Source organism: Melospiza melodia, chromosome Z (genome assembly GCF_035770615.1).
Source record: "Melospiza melodia melodia isolate bMelMel2 chromosome Z, bMelMel2.pri, whole genome shotgun sequence".
Classification (NCBI taxonomy): domain Eukaryota; kingdom Metazoa; phylum Chordata; class Aves; order Passeriformes; family Passerellidae; genus Melospiza; species Melospiza melodia.
In genome coordinates, this window is record NC_086226.1 from 63741976 (window position 1) to 63763146 (window position 21171).

At 41.5% G+C, this 21171-nt stretch overlaps 1 protein-coding gene across 3 annotated transcripts in view; it reads left to right on the forward strand.

Annotated features, from left to right (window-relative positions):
• The window catches only part of GNE (glucosamine (UDP-N-acetyl)-2-epimerase/N-acetylmannosamine kinase), a 35007-nt gene extending 14177 nt beyond the window's left edge, over window positions 1-20830 (forward strand). For all 3 annotated transcript variants that reach the window (XM_063180093.1, XM_063180094.1, XM_063180096.1), the window contains exons 3-12: window positions 619-1070; window positions 2065-2217; window positions 2667-2879; window positions 3116-3203; window positions 11252-11462; window positions 13849-13978; window positions 15746-15967; window positions 16835-17017; window positions 17642-17758; window positions 18477-20830. In XM_063180093.1, coding sequence (XP_063036163.1) covers window positions 619-1070; window positions 2065-2217; window positions 2667-2879; window positions 3116-3203; window positions 11252-11462; window positions 13849-13978; window positions 15746-15967; window positions 16835-17017; window positions 17642-17758; window positions 18477-18712 — 2005 coding nt within the window. In that variant the 3' untranslated portion in view covers window positions 18713-20830. The remainder of the gene's footprint in view (window positions 1-618; window positions 1071-2064; window positions 2218-2666; window positions 2880-3115; window positions 3204-11251; window positions 11463-13848; window positions 13979-15745; window positions 15968-16834; window positions 17018-17641; window positions 17759-18476) is intronic.
• Window positions 20831-21171: the final 341 nt, after the last annotated feature.

The following is a 21171-nucleotide window of genomic DNA, read 5'->3' on the forward strand; positions in this document are numbered from 1 at the left end:
AGAGAAAAAAAGTTTTCTGAGATAAATGTACATAATCGGGAAGATGGTAGGTCTGTGAAGGATGTTTGTAAATGGAGTTGGAAATTTCATGAAATTTATGCTATATAAATGCGAGGCCCTTTACTCAGTAAAATAAAAAGGATATGCCTTAAAAAAAATACAGAGTCTGAAATAATATATGCTACCTGCAGGATGCTTTCTTTAAACATACAGGCTTTGCATCACATTGGTTGTTGTATTTATAGAGTTGTCCACAGAAATGTCAATAAACATACCCTTTCTGACAGGAAGTCATGCCATATCTATTCTCTGTAAGTCTCAGTGGACATATGAACAAAGAGTTTGATTTCTGAGGATTTCCACAACGTGTTCAGCACAGTTCTTTCTTAATGGTGTCTAGGAAAACTGGATGTTTGGAATATTAGGGAGGATCTTCACATGGATGAGAATATTCTGTTAAAATCTTAAAAGCTACTTTCCTCAGTGAAGAAGATGTGGAAAGCAAGTCTTTTTTCAACCCCAGTACAGCTGTTGTAATTCATGTTTATTTTGTGAGGCAATATTGCTGTAAAATCAAGTTGTATTTACTCTAATAACGCTTTTTTCTCTGACCTTCAGTAACACCTATCGTATGATTGAACAAGATGACTTTGACATTCATACGAGACTGCACACCATCGTGAGAGGGGAGGATGAGGCAGCTATGGTGGAGTCGGTGGGCCTTGCATTAGTCAAGTTACCTGACGTCCTCAACCGCCTGAAACCTGACATAATGATAGTTCATGGGGACAGATTCGATGCCTTGGCCCTGGCCACGTCCGCAGCCCTGATGAACATTCGCATTCTTCACATTGAAGGTGGGGAGGTCAGCGGGACCATCGATGACTCCATCAGACATGCCATAACCAAGCTGGCCCATTACCACGTGTGCTGCACGAGGAGTGCAGAGCAGCACCTGATAGCCATGTGCGAAGACCACGACCGCATCCTTCTAGCAGGCTGTCCCTCGTATGACAAGCTTCTCTCTGCCAAAAACAAAGACTACATGAGTATTATTAGCATGTGGCTAGGTAAGCAGGCCACTTCTTATGTTTTTCTCACATGCCTTTCAACACTAGACGAACTCAGTAAGTAGGCTATCAGTCAAAAAATAATATGTATTTTTAATAGTACTTGGTATTTCTTTCTACATTTGCTTTCATTCTGCCACATACAACCGAAACAAATCTATTTTACTGAACACTTCCAGACCTTTTGCCAAGTCAAAAAATAACTCCTTAAATGAGTATTTTCTCTGAGCTGAACAGTTTAAAAGCAGAACAGTCTTACATGAGCAGTTACTTTGGTGTAGTAGAGTTTTAGTTAAATAGAATCAAAGCTGTTCAGGCCTAATGTAAAAAAAATCACACAGATTTGTGTTATGAACCTTTTTTTGAGGAATGCACTGCAACAGGACAACATGCACCAAAGGCTTTTGGTGTTTAATACTGACTGACTTAGAAATAATTCCTGTTAACAGTGGAGTTTTATGTTTCCTTTTTGTCTTTGACAAAGCAGTGTCCTGTAGGGTTACCATGTGTAGAAGCAGGAATCTTTTTCAATCAGTATGTTTTGCAGATAAATGTTTTTCAAATGTACTAAGACTAGTGTGACTGACTGTTTTTATACCATGGAAATGAGGTCTTTGCTTGAGAATGGACAACTGACAGAAAATCAGAGCAGCTTCAGGAGCAACTCCAGATTTATAGTGGTGTGAGAGTAGTGTCTTGATCTCCTGGTATAGTCTTGGAAAGCTTTAGAAGTAGGCTTGCAAGTTAACAGTTTGTAGACATTTAGGCAGTGGTCTGGAAAATTATGAGACGTGCTTAGAGAGGCCAATAACAAGCTAGGCTACCCTGTAAGTACCTTGATTTTTATTCTAGCATTTTCCCTATGTGTTAGATATATCCCATTCGGTGCCTCAACTTTTCAGGGTTTCACATCTGTAGTTCTAAAAGTATGTCCTTCCTTCCTCTTGCTATTCTACACCAATAAAAAAACTTCTCTTGCCCTCCATTTGGACAGGTGAAGATGTCAAAACCAGAGATTATATAGTTGCTCTGCAGCATCCCGTAACCACAGATATTAAACATTCCATAAAGATGTTTGAGCTGACACTTGATGCACTCATCTCCTTCAACAAGAGAACACTTGTTCTATTCCCTAACGTGGATGCAGGTGAGTAGAATACCTTCGTGACAGAGTGACACATAACAGATTGTCTTCAAAAGAGTGCTTTTATCCCAGGTCTTCCAGCCAGATGGAAATAGCTGGATTGTGTCAGCCTTGTGGGTGCATCTGCTGCAGCTCTATGTTCACATTGCTAGAGGACATTTCAGTTTTTCAGTGTGGGAAGGAAAACGAGGAGAAACCAGGTGACATGTAGGAGCAATATTAGTGCCTCTTAAATTAGCTTAAAACTACAAAGACACTTTTGCAGTGAATTCTTGTATCAAACTTTGGCATAGGTGCTGAGCAAAATGATTTACAGTTTAAGGATAAAAAGAGCAAAAACCTGTTCAGAGCTGGCAACTCAGTGAGTGGCTGGCTACTATATTCTTTGTGTGGCAGGACTTTGATTTTAAAAGTAGAACTTAAATCATTTATTCTACTTTGCTTTTCTGTAGGAAGCAAAGAGATGGTTCGTGTCATGAGGAAGAAGGGCATTGAACACCATCCCAATTTTCGGGCAGTGAAGCATGTGCCATTTGACCAGTTCATTCAGCTAGTTGCTCACGCTGGTTGTATGATTGGTAACAGCAGTTGTGGTGTCAGAGAGGTGGGAGCATTTGGCACACCTGTCATCAACCTGGGGACACGGCAGACAGGAAGAGAAACAGGTACATGTTTTCTTAACTGCGTTTTATAATGCAGGACAGTGTCTCAGAGGTGTCACCATTGCTTTAGTGGGAGCAAGGGGAGGCACAGAACTGATGAAGAGTGATGTCAATCTGATGGGCATCTTGCCCTCACAGAGGAGCTAAAACCTTTTTTTTTTTCATTTCTAAAGCAGCTCATACTCTAATGCAATTTGAGCATCTGATCTGTCCTATTATCTTAATTTTTTGTTGTCTAGGTGAAAATGTTCTTCATGTTCGTGATGCTGATACACAGGATAAGATTCTTCATGCTCTACAGCTGCAGTTTGGGAAGCAATATCCATGGTGAGTACACTCATCTTAATTCATTGAGGGGGATGTTAAAGCAGTGGAGTAAAAGGCATTTAGTCCTAAGGTGTTTCATCATATTTGATTGGAGTGCATTTAATACACTGATTGGAGGTTACAAATGATTTTTCGTTTCAGAACCATAATGCGGTGTCTGGTATGCAGATGTATTTACAGAGCAAAATGTTACTAGTAATATTTCAATACAAGTTCATTTAACATGTTCGTGTTTCAATACGTGTTCATTTAACATCCAACCGAAAGTCAAGAAGACAAAATTTATATTAACCTAGACCAGTGATTAAGAGAGCTTGTTCTTTAGGAGCAGCATGGGAGAGAACATCCTGTCTGCCTACTTTGACTTGTGCCTTAAGGACACTTTGTGTGGATACAAATGATACTGAGAGCCAAAACATGGCCAGGATCAAGGAAGACTGTAAAGCCCTGGTGAGGCACATGAAAAACATCTCTGCCCAAGTCATCTCCTCATGTATCCTACCAGTCAGAGAAAACAGGACAGTCAGAGGCAGACACGTTGTGCAGATCAGTGTCTGGGTTTGTGGCTCATGCTATCAAGAAGGTTTTGGCTTTTATAACAATGGATTGTGTTTTTATTATTTTTAGCCTGTTACAGGGGAATTGGATCCCCCAGCTAAAAAGGGCATAAAAAGGGCAGTGTCTCTTTGGCAGCAGGCTAGCCAGTCTGGTGAGATGGACTTTAAATTGAAGGACTGGGTATCAGGGTGCAAATGGCAATAATTGTGCCATTGCTTCCTCCTGGGGAGCAGGTCGTAGCAACCGCTGCAGAGTCAGATGTTCCTTGGCTGCAGATTGAAGATCTCTCTCATTTTGAGGAAATTTAAAGAGATGGGCACTCTGAAATGAGTAACTTCCTCTTGATTCCAACCAATCCCTTTCTACCAATAAGGAACAACACATAATGAATGGAGTAAATGCAAGTGAAAAATAAGTTTATTAACAAACAGGATGCCTGCAGGTTGGGTGTGGGAGGGGGGGAAAGTAAATAACTGTTAGATACCAAACTGCTAAATCTCACAACCCCACGGGAACAGAGAGAGACCTGAAATGCCAGAAATAACTGTTCCTGAAGTGGTGCCTGCCAGAGGCAGCTGCGTGGCTGAAGGACAAAGGGAAAGGGGCATCACACCCTTCCCTTCCAAGGTGGTGCCTCCCTGGAACAAAGAGGCAAGATGGTGAGAACCCGCACTGGGAAGGCAGGAGTCTGCAGAGCAGTTCTGGAGGCAAATGGAAACTTTCTGGTTCCAGTGACTGCTGCCACTTCTGCCACTGCTGTCCGTGGGCTCTGCCAGCGCTGCTGCCGTGCTGCTCTACACCATGGTTCTGGGATGGGCTGGTGGGGAAGGAGCAGTCCATCCGCACTGGCACTGGGTGCCCAACCCCAGGAACTCGCTGGCTTATCTGCTGCCAGCAGACCTTGCAAAGTTCCCTTTGAAATAGTTTCTGACTGCAAAATGTAGTTTTTAGACTGGCAAACCCAAGGCTGCCACAAAAGGGAGAATATCTACTCCCATAGTCTTCCCTCCTGGAGCAGCTCGGGCTGAGGCGGGGCCAGCCCCTCCCTGCAGCAGCAGGAGGGCACATACAGACTTTGCCCCAGGACAGCCCAGAAACACCTGCTGGAGTCCGTCTGAGGCAGGGTGGGGGGTTGGGGGGAAATGAAAAGAGAACCCAAAAAGGGAAGGGAAAAAACTCTACCAAAACAAGGTTGAAACAGCCCTCAAAGCAAACACTAGCAAGCAAAAGGCAGGAAACTGCCTGGGCAGGGTAATTTTAAAAATACCCTCCCTCCTGCCGCATGCACACGAGGTCCCCAGCTGCAGCGTCTTGAAGAGACAGTGTGGTATTTGCTGGGTCCCCAGGATGAAGGAGGAATTGAGAATCTGACTGCATGTTCTTAGAAGGCTAATTTATTATTTTATATTATATTAAAGATTGCTATACTAAAACTATACTAAAGAATAGAGAAAGGATCCTTACAGAAGGCCTAACAAGATACTAATTAAAAACTCATGACTTCTTCCAGAGTCCTGACACAGCTGGATGGTGATTGGTCATTAAGTAAAAACAGTTCACATGAAACCAATCAACCACCTAACCTGTTGAATAAACAATCTCCAACCACATTCCAAAGTGGCAAACTCAAGAGAAGCAATCAAATAATTATTGTTTTCATTCTTCTCTAAGACTTCTCAGCTTCCCAGGTGAAGAAATCCTGGTGAAGGGTTTTTTCAGAAAATATGACAGTGACAAGACAGTAATGATTTTTTGGCACAGATAGTTGTGAAATACAGCATTATAGATCACTCCAGGACAGGATCATAGGGCAAAACGCATTAAGGGTTTTTATGACTGTGGTGTTCATGGCTCTCACACCCCTTCAAGCGGCCTGGTTGCTTGATCTTCTGTAAAGTGCCTGTATACCAGTGCACTCAGCAAGTGTAATCTAATAAACTAGAAATCTATGTGAGGTTGCAGAGCCATGATCTCATTGGAATTACGGCAACATACCTGGAATGTTGTCATGGATGGCTATGTGTGGAGGTAAATGTTGTCATGGATGGCTATATCTAGAGAGGACAGGTCAGAGAAGCAAGGTGGTGGAGTTGCTCTTCATGTGAGAGAGCAATTGGACTGTATCAGGCTCTACTCAGGGACAGATGAACAAGTTGAGTTTATGGATGAGAATTAAGTGACAGGCTAATATGGGTGACACTGTTGTGGGTATTTACCAGAGGCTATCTGATGAAGAGAGGAAGTTGATGAGGCTTTGTGTGGGCAACTGAAATAGCATCACAGGCCCTGGTTCTCCTGGGAGATTTGTACCTGATGTTTGTTAAGAGTGACAACACAGCTTGGCACAGAGTTCAGGAAGTTCCTGCAGATCAGTTAAGATAATTTTGATGCAGTGGTGGAGGAGCCAGTGAGGAAAGATGTGTTCTGGACCTTTTACTACCAAACCAAGAGGCACTGGTTCAAGATGTGGAGGCTGGGGACAGCATTAGCTGCAGTGACCATTAGAAACTCAGAATCCTCCCCTGGCGAAGCAAAACAGCAAGCAGGATTAGAACCCTAAACTTGGAAAGAGCTAACTTTAACCTCTTCAAGGGCATATTTGGAGGAATCTGATGGGTTAGGACTCCAGATGAGGAGGGTGTCCAAAGAGCTGGTCAGTATTCAAGCATCACTTCCTCTGACCTAAAGACCAGTGTGTCCCTATGATCCAGAAATCAGGCAAAGAGGGCTGGAGCCCTAAATAGATGAGATTTTAGTAAAACTCAAACAGAAGAAAGAAATTTATGGGATGTGAAAAAAGGGGCAGGCCACATGGGAGGACTGTAGGAACATTGTCACAATATGCAGGGATGTGGAATTCAGTCTGGCCAGGGATGTAAAGGACAACAAGAAGGGCTTCTACAAATTCATCAGCAGCAACAGGAAGAACAGGGGAGATGTGTGGCTGCTGCTGGATCATAGGGGTGTCCTGGTATTGGAACACACTGAGACGGCTGAATTATTGAATGCCTTCTTTGCTTCAGTGTTTACTGCTGAGAACAGCCTTCAGGAATCCCAGACATCAGAGTAAGAAGAAAAGGTTGGAGAATGGAAGACTTGCTTGTAGAGAGTTGGGTTAGAGATCAGCTAGGCAGATTGAAGACCCATAATTCTATAGACCTGATGGGATGCACCCATGTGTGCTGTGGGAGCTAGCAGATGTTGCTAAGCCAGTCTCCATTATCTTTGAAAAATCATGGACTGGGAAAGATGCCTAATAACTGGAAGAAAGCCAATGATCTTCAAAAAAGGCAACAGAGAAGGGCTGGTGGGAGATATGGTTGTTGGGGGCCATTTGGGATACAGTGATCATGAAATAATAGAATTCTCAATAATTGGTGAAACAAGGAGGGGCACAGAGAAAACTTCCACACTGGACTTCCAGAGGGCAGACTTTGGCCTATTCAAGAAGCTGATTCGGAAAGATCCTTAGGAAGCAGCCCTTAAAAACAAGGGGGTACAGAAAGAAAGTAATCTTGAAAGCACAGGAGCAGGCTGTCCCTATGTGCCAAAAGATGAGCTGTTGGAGAAGATGACTGATCTGGATGAAAAAAGAATTTCTGAAGGAACTAAGGGAGAAAAAAACAATGACCTCTGGAAGAAGGGACAGGTAATTCAGGAAATATTTAAGGATGTGGCTAGGTCTAGTAGGAAAAAAATCTAGGGAGGTAAAAGCCCAATTAAAACTTAATCTGGTCACTTCTCTGAAGAATAATAAAAATATTTTTATAAATACATTAATGGCAAAAGGAGAGGCAAGGATAATCTCCATTCATTATTAGATGGGGAACAGTATTTAGTAACTAAAGATGATGAAGAGGCAGAGATACTTAACACCTTCTTTGGCTCAATTTTTAACAGAAAGGCAGGTTGTCCTCAGGACAGCTGTCCTCCTGGGCTGGTAGATGGGGACAGGGAGCAGAATGGTCCCCCTGTTATCCAGCAGGAGGCACTCAGAGACCTGCGGAGCCACTTAGATGCTCACAAGTCTATGGGCCTGGGTGGCCATCGCAGGGGGAGGAGGGAGCTGGCAGATGAGCTCGTGAGCCTCTCTGCATCATTTACCAGCAGTCCTGGCTCACTGGGGAGGTCCCAGATGACTGGAAGCTGGTCAGTGATGTCCATCCACACAAAGGGCAGGAAGGAAGATCCAGGACACTACAGACCTGTCAGCCTGACCTCTGTGCCTGGCAGGAGAATGGCACAGATCATCCCAAGTGTGGTCACGTGGCACCTCCAGGATGGCCCAGGGCTCAGATGCAGCCGGCATGGATTTAGCAGGGGCAGGTCCTGCCTGACCAACCTGATCTCCTTTTATAACCAGGTGACCCACCTGGTGGATGAGGGGAAGGCTGTGGATGTTCTCCACCTGACCTTCAGCAATGCCTTTGACACCATCTGTCCACAGGACTTCCACCCCTGGAAAAGCTGGCAGCCCATGGCTTGGACAGGAGCACTCTGCTGGGTTAGGAACCGGCTGGATGGCCGGGCCCAGAGAGTGGAGGTGAAGTGTGTCACATCCAGTGGGTGGGCAGTCACCATGGTGTCCCTCAGGGGTCTGTGCTGGGGTCAGTCCTGTTTCATATCTTCATTGATGATCAGGACAAGGGGATTGAGTTCACCATCAGTAAATTTGCAGATGACATCAAGCTGGGAGAAAGTATTGATCTGTTAGAGGGTAGGAGGGCTCTGCAGAGGGACCTGGACAGGCTGGATAGATGGGCCGAGTCCAAGGATATGAGGTTTAACAAGTCCAAGTCCCAGGCCCAGACTTGAGTCACAACAACCCCCTGCAGCACCACAGGCTGGGGATGGTGTGGCTGGACAGGGCCCAGGCAGAAAGGGCCCTGGGGGTGCTGGTCCACAGCCGGCTGGACATGAGCCAGCAGTGTGCCCTGGGGGCCAAGAAGGCCAAGGGCTCCTGGCCTGTGTCAGGAATAGTGTGGCCAGCAGGAGCAGGGAGGTCATTCTGCCCCTGTACTGGCACTGGTGAGGCCACACCTCGAGTGCTGTGTCCAATTCCTCAATTTAGGAAGGATGCTGAGATGCTTGAATTCATGCAGAGAAGGGCAACAAGGCTGGTGAAGGGCCTGGAATACAGATCCTATGAGGAATGGCTGAGGAAGCTGGGAGTTCAGCCTGGAAAAAAGGAGACCTTTTCACTCTCTACAACTCCCTGACAAGAGGCTGTAGCCAGGTGGAAGTTTAGGCTAGATATTAGAAAGAATTATTCACAGAAAGAGTGGTTTAGCATTGGAATCTGCTACCCAGGTGTGAAAGGTAGTATGAAGTTCTCCTCCTTTGCCTCATGACCATCCCCAGGACAGACATCTGGAGCCTGCTTGGAATTCTGGCCTGCAGGTGGTGGATGAACTTCCAAAAATCCTGAGGCCCCTGAGCAGAATTCTGGCCTGCCAAGTGATTGTTCACAGCTGTATCTACAGTGACTGCTTCTAGCAGGGCCTGTCAAGGGGCGACGCGCCCTATATGCTTGCACCTGCTTCATGACCATAGCCCAGGAATTCTCCCACCTCTTGGCCAGATGAACTTGCTGGAGCAACTTTGGTAGCCCTCCCACGGAAAATCCTTCATCTGCTCCACTACCACCATGATGGACAGAGATTGATGCCCCCCTCCTAAGGACTGAGATTGAGACCCCCGTAATTCGGATCCAGGGGTGCTGGCCTGACTGAAGCAGGATGCCTGCTAAGTGCTGTCTGCAGATGTGTTCACTTGACCTAGACTGGTTTCCCATAGAAACCAGTGCTGAAACACAATGGGTCCTGCTCACTGCTGATATTGACTTACCCTGCTGAGAACGTGGGCTGTCTGTACCCATCTTCAATACCTTTTTTCCCTCAGCCATTTCAATAGACTTACTTTAAGATCTGTTCCCCCCCTCAGCAAGGGACTATAGTAGAACCCTGAGATAACCAGGACTTTGAGATCTCCCTGACATAACAGGTGGGTCCTCGGCCGGACTGCAAAGGATTTCATCTCTACGTTTGGTAGCTATAAGCCCACCCCTTTCTCTCTCCCCCTTTCTCTATCTTTTTTCTCTCCCTTAATCCCTCTATCGCATTTGCTGTGGTCATTCAATAAACAGTGGTTTGTTTTGATTAATACTGAAATCCCCACTGTGTTGTGTTTTGCACTCTGAACCATCACAACCCCTGTTCGTATGAGCGGATCGTGACACCAGGGAGATGGTTGAGCTGCTGTCCCTGGAGGTGTTTAAAAAAAAGACTTGATGAGGCATTCAGTGCCATGGTTAAGCTGATAATGTTAGGTAACATGTTGGATTCGATTGTGTCAAAGGTCTTTTCCAGCCTATTTTATTCTGTGATTCTGTTATTTGGGGTCTGGAGCATCTCTCTTATGAGAAGAGAGCGAATGTGGAAGCTGGGCCTGTCTAGACAAAGACAAGACACAACTGAGAGCAGGGGCCTCTTCAATATATAACAATATCTCCAAGGCGGGTGCCCAGAGGATGGTGCCAGACTCCTCTCAGTGGTTCCCAGCAACAGGACAAGAAGTAATGGCCATAAACCAAAACACAAGTTACATCTCAACTTGAAGAAGAGCTTTACATTGAGGGTGGCAGACCACAGGCAAAGATTGCCCAGGTATGTTGTGGAGTCTCCCTCCCTGGAGACATTAAAATCCCACCTGGATGAGTTCCTGTCACCTGGTCAATGTGACCTGCCTTGGCCTAGATGATCTCAAGAGGTCACTTCCAACTCAAGCTATTCTGTGCTTCTATGACACAATACTCAATAACTGATTTGACTTCATGATGCATAGAGAGTCCTGAGTGCAAGCTTCCAGGGAAGATGCAGAATTCTGGCAAGGTGCTTTTCCTTATTCCTCAGCCCTAATGAGTACTGACTCTCGTTCATCTAAGTTCTTATAAAGTTTGATAGATACTTGTTCAACTAAGGACAAGGATAAAAAGAGTATTTTTGAAGAATCTAAACTGAACAGTAAAACTGAATTCTTTAATACCAAGTATCTGATGCTGTGTATGATATTTTAGAAACAGTCATGTTGAAAACTGACATGAATATATGGTTTATTATTACATAGTTGGCATCTGTGCAATAAGTACATCTTACTTGATTTGTACCACATAAACTGCCCATATTTTTATTTCTGCTTCATTAAACATAATTTTACAGGGATTTTGGTATCATTAGTTTCCAGTTTTCTGCATTCCTGTTTAATATTCCAAAATGTAGCTAATGCCAGACTTGAAAGATCTGCGTGTGTTCTTTAAACTACTGTCACTATCTACCATGTCTCATGACAGTCTGTCATAGTGTGAGCTGCAGCATTGGCAGAGTCGCCAGATCATAATATTGTAATGATACTGTTACACTCTTCTGCCATACAAAGAACTTTATAGATTCCAGTGTTATTTCAAATTACATTAATTCTTTTTTGTATTATAGCTCAAAAATATATGGAGATGGTAATGCTGTTCCAAGGATTTTGAAGTTCCTTAAATCTATTGACCTCAAAGAACCATTGCAAAAGAAATTCTGTTTTCCTCCTGTCAAAGATAATATCTCTCAAGATATTGACCATATTCTAGAGACACAGAGTGCTCTGGCAGTGGATCTAGGAGGAACAAATCTCCGAGTAGCAATCGTCAGTATGAAGGTAAATATTCTGTTGTGCTTTTAGATATTCTGCCAACTCCACTGGGCTTTGTGGGTACGGGCTTGTGATGCCAAATAGCTCCAAAACAAAGCAGTCTTATCAACTTTTGTTGAGGGACAAAGAAGATTTCTCACCTTCTTTCTGCCTCTCATACAGTCCTGATAAAACTTGCTTATTGCTTTGCTCTTCTAAGACTGATGTTAAACTAGCAATGCCCATTTGGTGGTGCAAGGTTTTAGCTGCTTCTTTGTGGGTTGACTACAGACTTTGACGAATAGAACAGCTTTTGCATGTGTTGGTTCTTCTTAAAAGGTAACTCAGTTCAACCTGCAAGGTTTTGTATGTCAAGCAAAACATGGAGGGCTGCAGTATTAGCTTTTTTGCTGCCCCACTGCCTTACACTTCCATTAATTGACACAAGACCATTCTGAGCAACAACCAGCATCTAGCAAATCAATTTACTGAACTCTGCAGCATTTCCAAGATGTGAATAAAATTCATGATGAGAAGTATTTTGCTTTTGTTCTCAACAGTATTGGACAATTACACCTACCGTTATACTTCATATTTGCAGACAACTAGATCAGTTCAATAATAATTGCCCAGAAGGTAGAATAAGGTGCATGAAGCATGAAGGGTTATGTAAAGTGATCTGACACAGTCCACAGTTTTCACATTAAGAGAAAATTTTCATTTCAGAGATTCTGACAGATCTTCAAGGTCTTAAAGACAGCTTTTAAAAGTGTAATATTTTTAGAAGCAAAATTGACACCACATTTTTTCCTATGAGTCAACACAGACTGGAAAAAAATAATGTAAAAAATTCTGCCCACTTTACAGAGCTTGAAGTTACATTTGTGAAAATTGAAATGCTGGCACATCAGAGTGAAAACAATCAGACTTTCATAATAAAATTTACACAACAGATGTAAGTATTTAACAGCCAGTGGCAGAATATGAGATTAAACTTTATTTTCACAAAAAAAAAGGAGACTTAAAAATTCCTTTTAGAAGGCCTTATGTCTTCTGATAATATTTGCTGGAACCTTGTCTTCCAAAACAAGTTCTCTGATGCACCCTCGAACCTAAAAGTGAAGAAGAAACTAAGCATCCAAAATCCACTAACTGTCACTTATGTGATACTGAGATGGTGGGACCCAGTACTCAAACCCATTATCAGTTTGGAATTTTCCAAGTTCTTTGGCAACAATGACTCAGCCATGTTTTTTTATAGACTGTCGTTGTTACTCCTCTTTACTGAGTTGCATTAATTCAGTGCAGTTCACTGAGATGCATGGTACAGGGGATTTAACAGGGAGAATAACACTGTTACACAGGATACCTTCAGCAGTCTCCTGGCTTAATCCTGCCATGTAAACATTGAATTAATGTCAGTTCCTTAGTGCCCATGGATTCCAAGCATGCATCATGAATACTTTCATTACACAGCATGAACAGGGTTGAAAATAATCTTCATGGCCCCTCCCCACCCTCTCCAAAGTATTTACCAGGGGCATGTAGTGACATGAAAAGGGGGAATGCCTTCAGCCTGAAAGAGGGTGGGTTTAGATTAGATATTGGGAAGATGTTCTTTGTTGTAGGATGGGGAGGCACTGGAACAGGTTGTCTAGAGGAGTCTGGGGTGCCGCATCCCTGGAAATGTTCAAGGCCAGGTTCGATGGAGCTCTGAGCAGCCTGGTTTGGTTCAGTGTCCCTTCCCATGGTAGGGAGTTGGAACTGGATGACCTTTGAGGTCTCTTTAAACCCAGACTATTCTGGGTACCATCAAGTGTCATGATGTATGACACGATGGTACTCCACAAATATTGCAAGTAACTCAGAAGTCTAATCACTTAGAAGATATTTCTGAAAGTATAGTCAATTTTGCCTTCAAATTTCTAGCATTTCGGTCTGTCTGATTCTGCCTTTTTGGTGCAGAAACCTTTCAGAATGCAGTCAGATTGGAAAGATTTTATTTTTAAAGCACTGTGGGTTTTCTGTCCTTTTTAAGCAATTGTTACCTTTTTTTTTAACACAGTGTTGAGCTTAAGTACATTGCTCTGTCATGGTTTATGCCTAACAACAGTTGCAGCAGCTCTGGTGATACTTCCTCACATGAGCTATGTGTTCCTTAAAATGTGTATTTAATTTCAGATGGGGGGTTGATTACAGAAGCAGAATGCAATGCCTAATCTTACAAACTTGTACCCAAGAGCTGTCATGAACATTGCCTGCAAGCCCAAAAACTAAAGTATAGCATTTGTGTTTTTTTAAAGAGATAAGTTATGGCTCTCTATTTTCAAATTCACCTGTAATTTACATGGAAGAGAAATTTCATCATGACATACATTTCTGTGGGGCATGTTTTCTTGTTTTTAATTTCTAGGGTGAAATAGTTAAGAAGTATACCCAGCTCAACCCTAAAACCTATGAAGACAGACTAGCGTTAATTCTAAAGATGTGTGTAGAGGCTGCATCAGAGGCAGTAAATGTAAACTGCAGAATTTTGGGAGTAGGTAAGTTAACAAATACTTTTTACATCTGTATTTTCCAACATGAAATCAAATCACTACTCATTAATTTAAAACACCTCTCTAAAATGGATCTTCTGTACTTCAAGTTCTTACATATTCTTAACAAACAAACATTTCTAAATAGCTAAAAATGAGAAGCTGACTACAAAAACTGAAGTTTCTACAGTTTGTAACAACCATTAAACAATCTGTTATGGTAAACTATATCTAAAATGTGTTTTTGTAGTACTCTGGATTATGAAGCTCTCTGCTGTCTTGGCCTTGTGAATCAGATGCTCAGTGTTTATCAAAACAGCTCTTTGCTGTCTGTAAGCCTTTCTTTAGGGCTAGGATCAACTGTGCAGCAGAATTTTCAGATACACCCAGGCAAACTAAAAAGGCAAGAAAGTTAGGAGTAAATTTGTAGCTAACGGAGACAAAAGCAGCCCTTCTGCTGACTTCTAGTTCACTTGCAGTACAGTTCTGTATTAAACTGTGCTTGTATCAGACAGGACTTCTTCAGTTTGATGGTGACTAGGAGATTTGTCCTTAAATATTAGTTATTTATGAAGATGTTGTTTAATGTGTTCTGGATTTTTCAGAAGGACATAGAATATTCATTTTAGCTGAGAAACGTTCCTAAAGAAAAGTAGTTTGTTCCAGATGAAAACTTACCTGAATCACACACTACAAAGAAAAGTTAACTTGAACTTCAAAAACAGTGTTAAGTACACAAAGCTGTAAGGAGAAATGTTAGCCCTTCAAATCTGATCTTTTTTACACCTTTAATGTTCAATTCAGCTGCTTGTTTTGGAGCTTTTATGGCTGCTTTCCATTACAGCATTAACCCTGGAGCCATCTTCATATGTGAGGCAGTCATATAAGCTCTGTACAAGAAAATGTTCAAACTTAATTGTCTAGAGCTACATACCTCCATTATAGACACCTGCTTTTCAGTGGTCCTGAGAGACTCTCACCAACTCTGGAAGCCTCTCCAGAGTTAGGAAAAACTGGGCTGGCCAATAGAGCTGGTTACTGGCCTACTTTGTTCAGCAGACAAATCCCTGAACACAGTTTTGATCTTTCACAAAAACAGTGTGTTTTCAAGGCAAAATCAATACTCTAGGTCTAGTAATTATTTTAGTCATTCTGAATCTTGAGAGTAATAGCAGACTTCTGGACACTAATAGAGTTCCAGGATTTGAATAATTTATTTTTTCTGTTATGTCTTTTGTACCCACTAACAAGAAAGGCAGCTACTAAGTGATTTGCTGCAATCTTGCCTGAAGTAGGAACATTAACTCTCTGACTAACAACCACTACCCATCTAGTCAGTCTAAAGATACTTGGTGCATTGCGATTAGAGGTGTGGCATTCTATGAACTGTCTTCTTTACTTTGAGGGTGACTGAGCACTGAAACACACTGCCTGGAGAGGTTGTGGAGTCGTCTTCTCTGGAGATACTCAAAACCCACACGGACAGAATCCTGTGCCACTTGCTGTAGGTGAACCTGCTCTAGCAGAGAGGTTGGACTAGATGGTCTCCAGCAGTCCCTTTCAACCCGAACCATTCAATGATTTTGTGATCTGTACATGTCTAAAGTTGAACTGCCAGTAATACTTCAAAAATTTTTACTTTCATACTCTGCTTCAAATGCTAATATTAGGGGGAAAAAATCTTGTCATTAGAGAAAGAAAAATAGGTTTTTACTTAAAGTCTGTTACACAGACTTAGTTTTCATTTTTCTCTCCTGTATTTCTGGGACTTAGGTATTTCCACCGGTGGACGGGTAAACCCTCGAGAAGGAGTTGTGCTTCACTCTACAAAACTCATTCAGGAGTGGAGCTCTGTGGATCTCAGAACTCCTATATCTGATGCTTTGCACCTGCCAGTCTGGGTGGACAATGATGGAAACTGTGCTGCTCTAGCAGAGAGGAAATTTGGTCATGGAAAAGGAATAGAAAATTTTGTAACACTGATTACTGGTACAGGTGGGTAGGTTGTAGTTCAGTGACACCCAAAGTCTAGCACCATCACTTAGAGGCTCTACAGGCATAAACATTACGACTGTGCATGGAAAACCAAAAATTCTATTGCTATACTGTTTTTTTTGGTTTAGGGTGCTTTTTAATTTATTCTGGCAAATAAAACCACTTCCATAGTTTATAGACTTTTTGATCAAACAAGTTCTTCTGGTACTGCTACACAGGCAAGTAAGGAAAATCTGAGCAACTTCAGCTGGAATAATTTGGCATTTTTCAGCTCTATAGATTAATCCTCTTTCAACTTTAGAAATGCAGAATATGTATCTGGAAGATAAGCAACTGAATATACGAAAGTATGCTTTAATCCCAAATGCAAATGTGGGGTAACTTTTCTCATTTGTTAAGTATATAGTCTTTTAGATGGTGGCAGTAAGAATTAGCTGATGAATCTACACCCAATTTGGGGAGGGGCAGCAGAGGCCTGCACATTTATCTGTCCTGGCCATTTAACACACAGGTTTAGCTGTCTAAATACATCATTAGAACTTCTCTTCTGAAGTGCAAAATTTTAAGGCCACTTGGATAGTTTTCTGCATAAAGAGTATGATTCACAAGCTTAAAAGATCTGTCATATTTCAGTACCATCCATAGGTTTAAAAAAATACAAACATTATATACCATTTTGATACATATATGAATAGAAGGGAGCTATAAGCTTGTGTATTAAGAGTGTCAAATCACTGAAGCAAATTATTTAATCTTGTCTACATCAGGATAAAGCAAATATCAGTGTCTTGTAGTCTTTAAAAACTGTTGGGGAGCAGGGGCTGTTTGTCTTTTTTTTAAACAAAAGAAATCTTAATATCTTTGCAGGAATTGGAGGTGGAATCGTTCATCAGCACGAATTGATCCATGGCAGTTCTTTCTGTGCTGCTGAGCTTGGGCACATTGTGGTATCCTTAGATGGACCAGAGTGCCTGTGTGGCAGCCAAGGATGCATAGAAGCATATGCCTCAGGAATAGCGTTACAGAGAGAAGCTAAGAAACTGCACGATGGTATCTATTTACTCTGGGTTTGAAAACACTGTTACTAAACTGCAGTATAGGAAGACATTTGAAAAGAAGGTATTAAGAAAAAATTAATCTGCCTTCTTTTTCTAGGAGGAGACAAGAATAGGTACACAGGCAGCATACATAATACAGATCATTTTCAGTAGCAAGGAACATTTGGAACCACTGGTCTCAGAACTTGCAGAAGCACGCAGTAGAGCTGGTCTTTTCTTTTTAAGCTTGATGAAAACTAATCTGACAGGCATTCTGTGACATTTGGTTTCACAGTGATTGTCTTTCAGCTAAAGCTTCTAAGTCTTAAATAATATGAGAATATTTATATTTTATTTATTTTTGGGTCCAACAAGACTAGTGGATATTATATACAGATATAATATATATATATATATATATTAATATACCACACTCTAACTGTTTGAGTTTGATTCCCTGCTTCTGCAAGTAGTGTCCCGAATAACATGGATATGATTACTTCAGCTAAACTCAGAGTTGAACAGATTGTTCAGGATTCAGTATACAAGTAAAAGAGATGGAAATATTTTTTCTTTTTTTTCACCCTCTGACTTGCCACGTTATCATGTTTTGCTCTTGGCTTTCTCTCCTTTTCAGATGATCTGCTTTTAGTAGAAGGAATGTCAATGAAGGAGGAGGAGATTGTTAGTGCTGCACACCTTATTCAAGCAGCTAAACTTGGGAATACAAAAGCAGAGAGCATTCTCAGAACAGGTGAGAACATAGCCCAGAGGGTGAAACACTTCCATGATTGTATTTTAGGGGATACAGAAATGGTAGTTCACTGTAACACTATAAGCAGCCTGTACATGTTGAGGCCCTCTCAATATAGAAATTGTGATTTCTAATGGTAATGAGATTTTAAATATAAATGTTGGAGAAAATGTCAGCAGAAGTGTTAAAAGTATCTGTTCCAGTAAAAAAAAAATATTAAAAGGCTCTGCTTTAAAAAATAAGTTTTTTATAATTTATCATAATGGAAAATTCTGGGACATTTCATTATAAACAAGTGAATGGCTGTCAGAGGTAGCAAAGGCAATTTATGTTATGTGCTACTTTACATGGTGGATTTTATGGATTTACTAGTTTTAAGCATAGTCCTTCCTTGTACACACTGGTTAACACTGAGGTGGTAGAGCGATGCTTTCCTATTTCCTCCTTGCTTACAAGCATGCTTAATGCCTTGTTTTGTCTTTTCACATCCATAACATTGATTAATGCATTATTGTGCAAAAAAAAATTGCCTTTTCTTTTTTTACTTTCAAAAGAAAATTTAATAGCAGACACATATTACCTGATAACATAAAACTCTGTGGAACAAAACACTTAACTGACTTTCCAGTGTTACTTGCTGCTAACAGAACTGTTTCAGCTACTGATGCCAGAAGTGCTCTGAGTATTCTACTTAATTTCTTTTTACTTCATCTTTCAGCTGGGACAGCGCTGGGCCTTGGCGTTGTGAACATTCTGCACACGGTGAACCCGTCTCTTGTGATCCTTTCTGGGGTTCTCGCTAACCACTATGTTAATGCTGTCAAAGATGTGATAAATCGACAGGCACTGTCCTCTGTTAAAACAGTGGATGTGGTGGTCTCAAATCTAGCAGATCCTGCTCTTCTTGGAGCTGCTAGCCTGGTACTGGATTATACCACACGTAGAATATACTAAAGAATTACAGAAGAATTAGAGAATTCGACTATTCAAATTCCTAATGGGTGGAGGGAATACTTTGCCCCAAATTTTTCTTTGATGAGAGCAGCTAATGAATCAAAGTAGTGTTCTGAGTAGTTAGTGACTACTTAAGCATTTCCTAATTGAGGTATTATCTTTTTATATTTTTCCTAAATTTCAGCTGACTTCATTGGAAGTAATGTGCAATTCTGGTTTTTTAAGCACCTCTGTTGTTAAGCCTATACATTACTTTTGAGCGTGGCTGATTTATTTATGAACATCTCTTGCTGTATGGGGATAATGTGTATGGTGTATAAAATTATTATAACTGTTGGGGATCCATATCTCATTTCCCACTTATGTGAAATGAGACGCTTACCAGCTTTTCAGTTTCCAGGATTCCACCCACAAAGTAAATATGATGTAATCACCAGTAGCAGGTAATAATTTAAGTGGGTGGAAACCAGGGCCTCTACAATAAAAAAAGGTTACACCTAGAAGAAATTCCTTTTCATGAAGGACTTGGTAGAGGCAACCAGGTTTATTTATTAGATCATCTCTGAACGCCAGAGTCCCATTTTAGAAGCTTTGCATATGAAGGAAAAAAACTACAGTTTAGTGAGCTTACAGCCTGCAGAGGAGTCCAAACAAACTCATAAGAGAGCAGTGAGCATCTTTGTCTTCTGGCTGTGGCCAGTAGTAAATTGTTTGAATTTTAATCTTGAAGGACTTTTCAAGAGACTTAATCTACTACTTTAAGAGAGGGGGGCTGCTTATTCTTTGGTAGCCAGTTAGCTGAAATTCAGCCACGTGGCACAGCTGATCATAAAGAACCTTTCACTACAGAGTGGCACAGTGCATCCCCTCAGCCATTCAGGTGGCTGAAGGTGCACTGTTCTTGTCCTGCTTTCACCATCGGCTTTCAGGATGGAGAGTCAAATCTGACCCTTATCCTTGCCTTCAGAGCATTCAGAGGCCTAGGAGAAAAGTATGTCAAGTACCAGTAAAGGCTTGCCTAAGTAAGCTGGTTTGTATTTCTTTAATGAGTCCTTGATATACAGTGCTGTCTTTATCCAGTTGCTTTTTTAGCATTCTTTCAAGATGCTGGAGGAATTGAAAAACCAACCCATCTGTCAGCTAATCCAGAAAGATAGCTCTGGAGGAACAGTCATAAGACCATATATCCTGTCCTGAATTTAATGACCTATTTTGACATCTAACTCAACCACTGATATTCTCAAGAGTCCAGTAGTGTGTTAGTACAGGGGCTATTTTCACACTTGAACTTCTCCTCCAATCAAAATGAAACAATCTTCTGCAACCATTGCCCTGTCCTATACAATCAGCTTGGACTGAATAGCTCCTAGTTCATTTGCTAATTCTGGAATATAATCTATAGAGATTGTCTTTACTTCACCCTCTCTTCCACAAGGAATGCTTATTGGTAACTCACATCTTCAGAGCAGATTTCAGGAATATCACCAGATCTCCCTCCTGATGTCTCCAGGAAGAATCCTGCAGCCTCTATACCACTGGCAAATAAATGGTTCTTCACTCTGCCAAGTTATACTAGGCTTTATGTAACCAAGGAGATTTAGTTGCTTTTCCTACAAGTCTTGGTTCACTTGATGGGTATTGAAGGTAATGGAATTACCTTCAATGCCACAGCATTAGCTCTATGAGCAGGTCAAGGAGAAACTGGCATTTCTCTGCAGCGACAGTAGCTCAGATCAGGAGTACTGAGGTTCTAACAGTGAGGAGGCCTGTCATTTGATCTTTCCATCCTCTACTATGACAAGGAACGCCTGGCTGGAATGCCTGGCTAAAAGTGGGACCAGGCTTTCGCTTTCCAGACCCTCTGAAGCTCTGTATTTCTTGTATCTCAGACTCAAAATGTTTTTTCCTAGCAGCTAAAGGGAGGGTGCAGGCACAGAAAAAACACAACAGACTAAAACACAGTTGAAAAGTTTTACACATTTAATGTCATGTTAAGAAAACGGTTCTTGAAATGCTTTTGAAAATGCTTTTTTTCTGTCAATTGGCCAAGAACTTGCTGCATATGTAGAAACAGTTTATTAAATCAGAAAGAATAAAAAATCATGTTTAATTGTGTAATAGTGGTTTTGTTTGTCTCTACTCCTTTCTCTGTTCAGAAGCATCTTTTGAACTTCAGGTACTTGAATGTGGACCAGAGGTTTTATGGATATTAGCCCCCTGTTGTATCCAGCCCCAGAAGGAGCAAACATCAGATGTTCACAGAATATCTGCAGCAATGTGCTTACTTGATGCTGGCCCAGTGTCCTTTAGAATAACCCATACCATCAAGTTTAGTTACTCAGTATTTTGAATCTTTGATATGCCACCCAGACACTTGGAAATAACAAATTCATTCATTTTCTGGTGGTCTTAAAGCACTGTCCTTCCTCCATTTAATTGTAACAAAATTGTCAAAAACT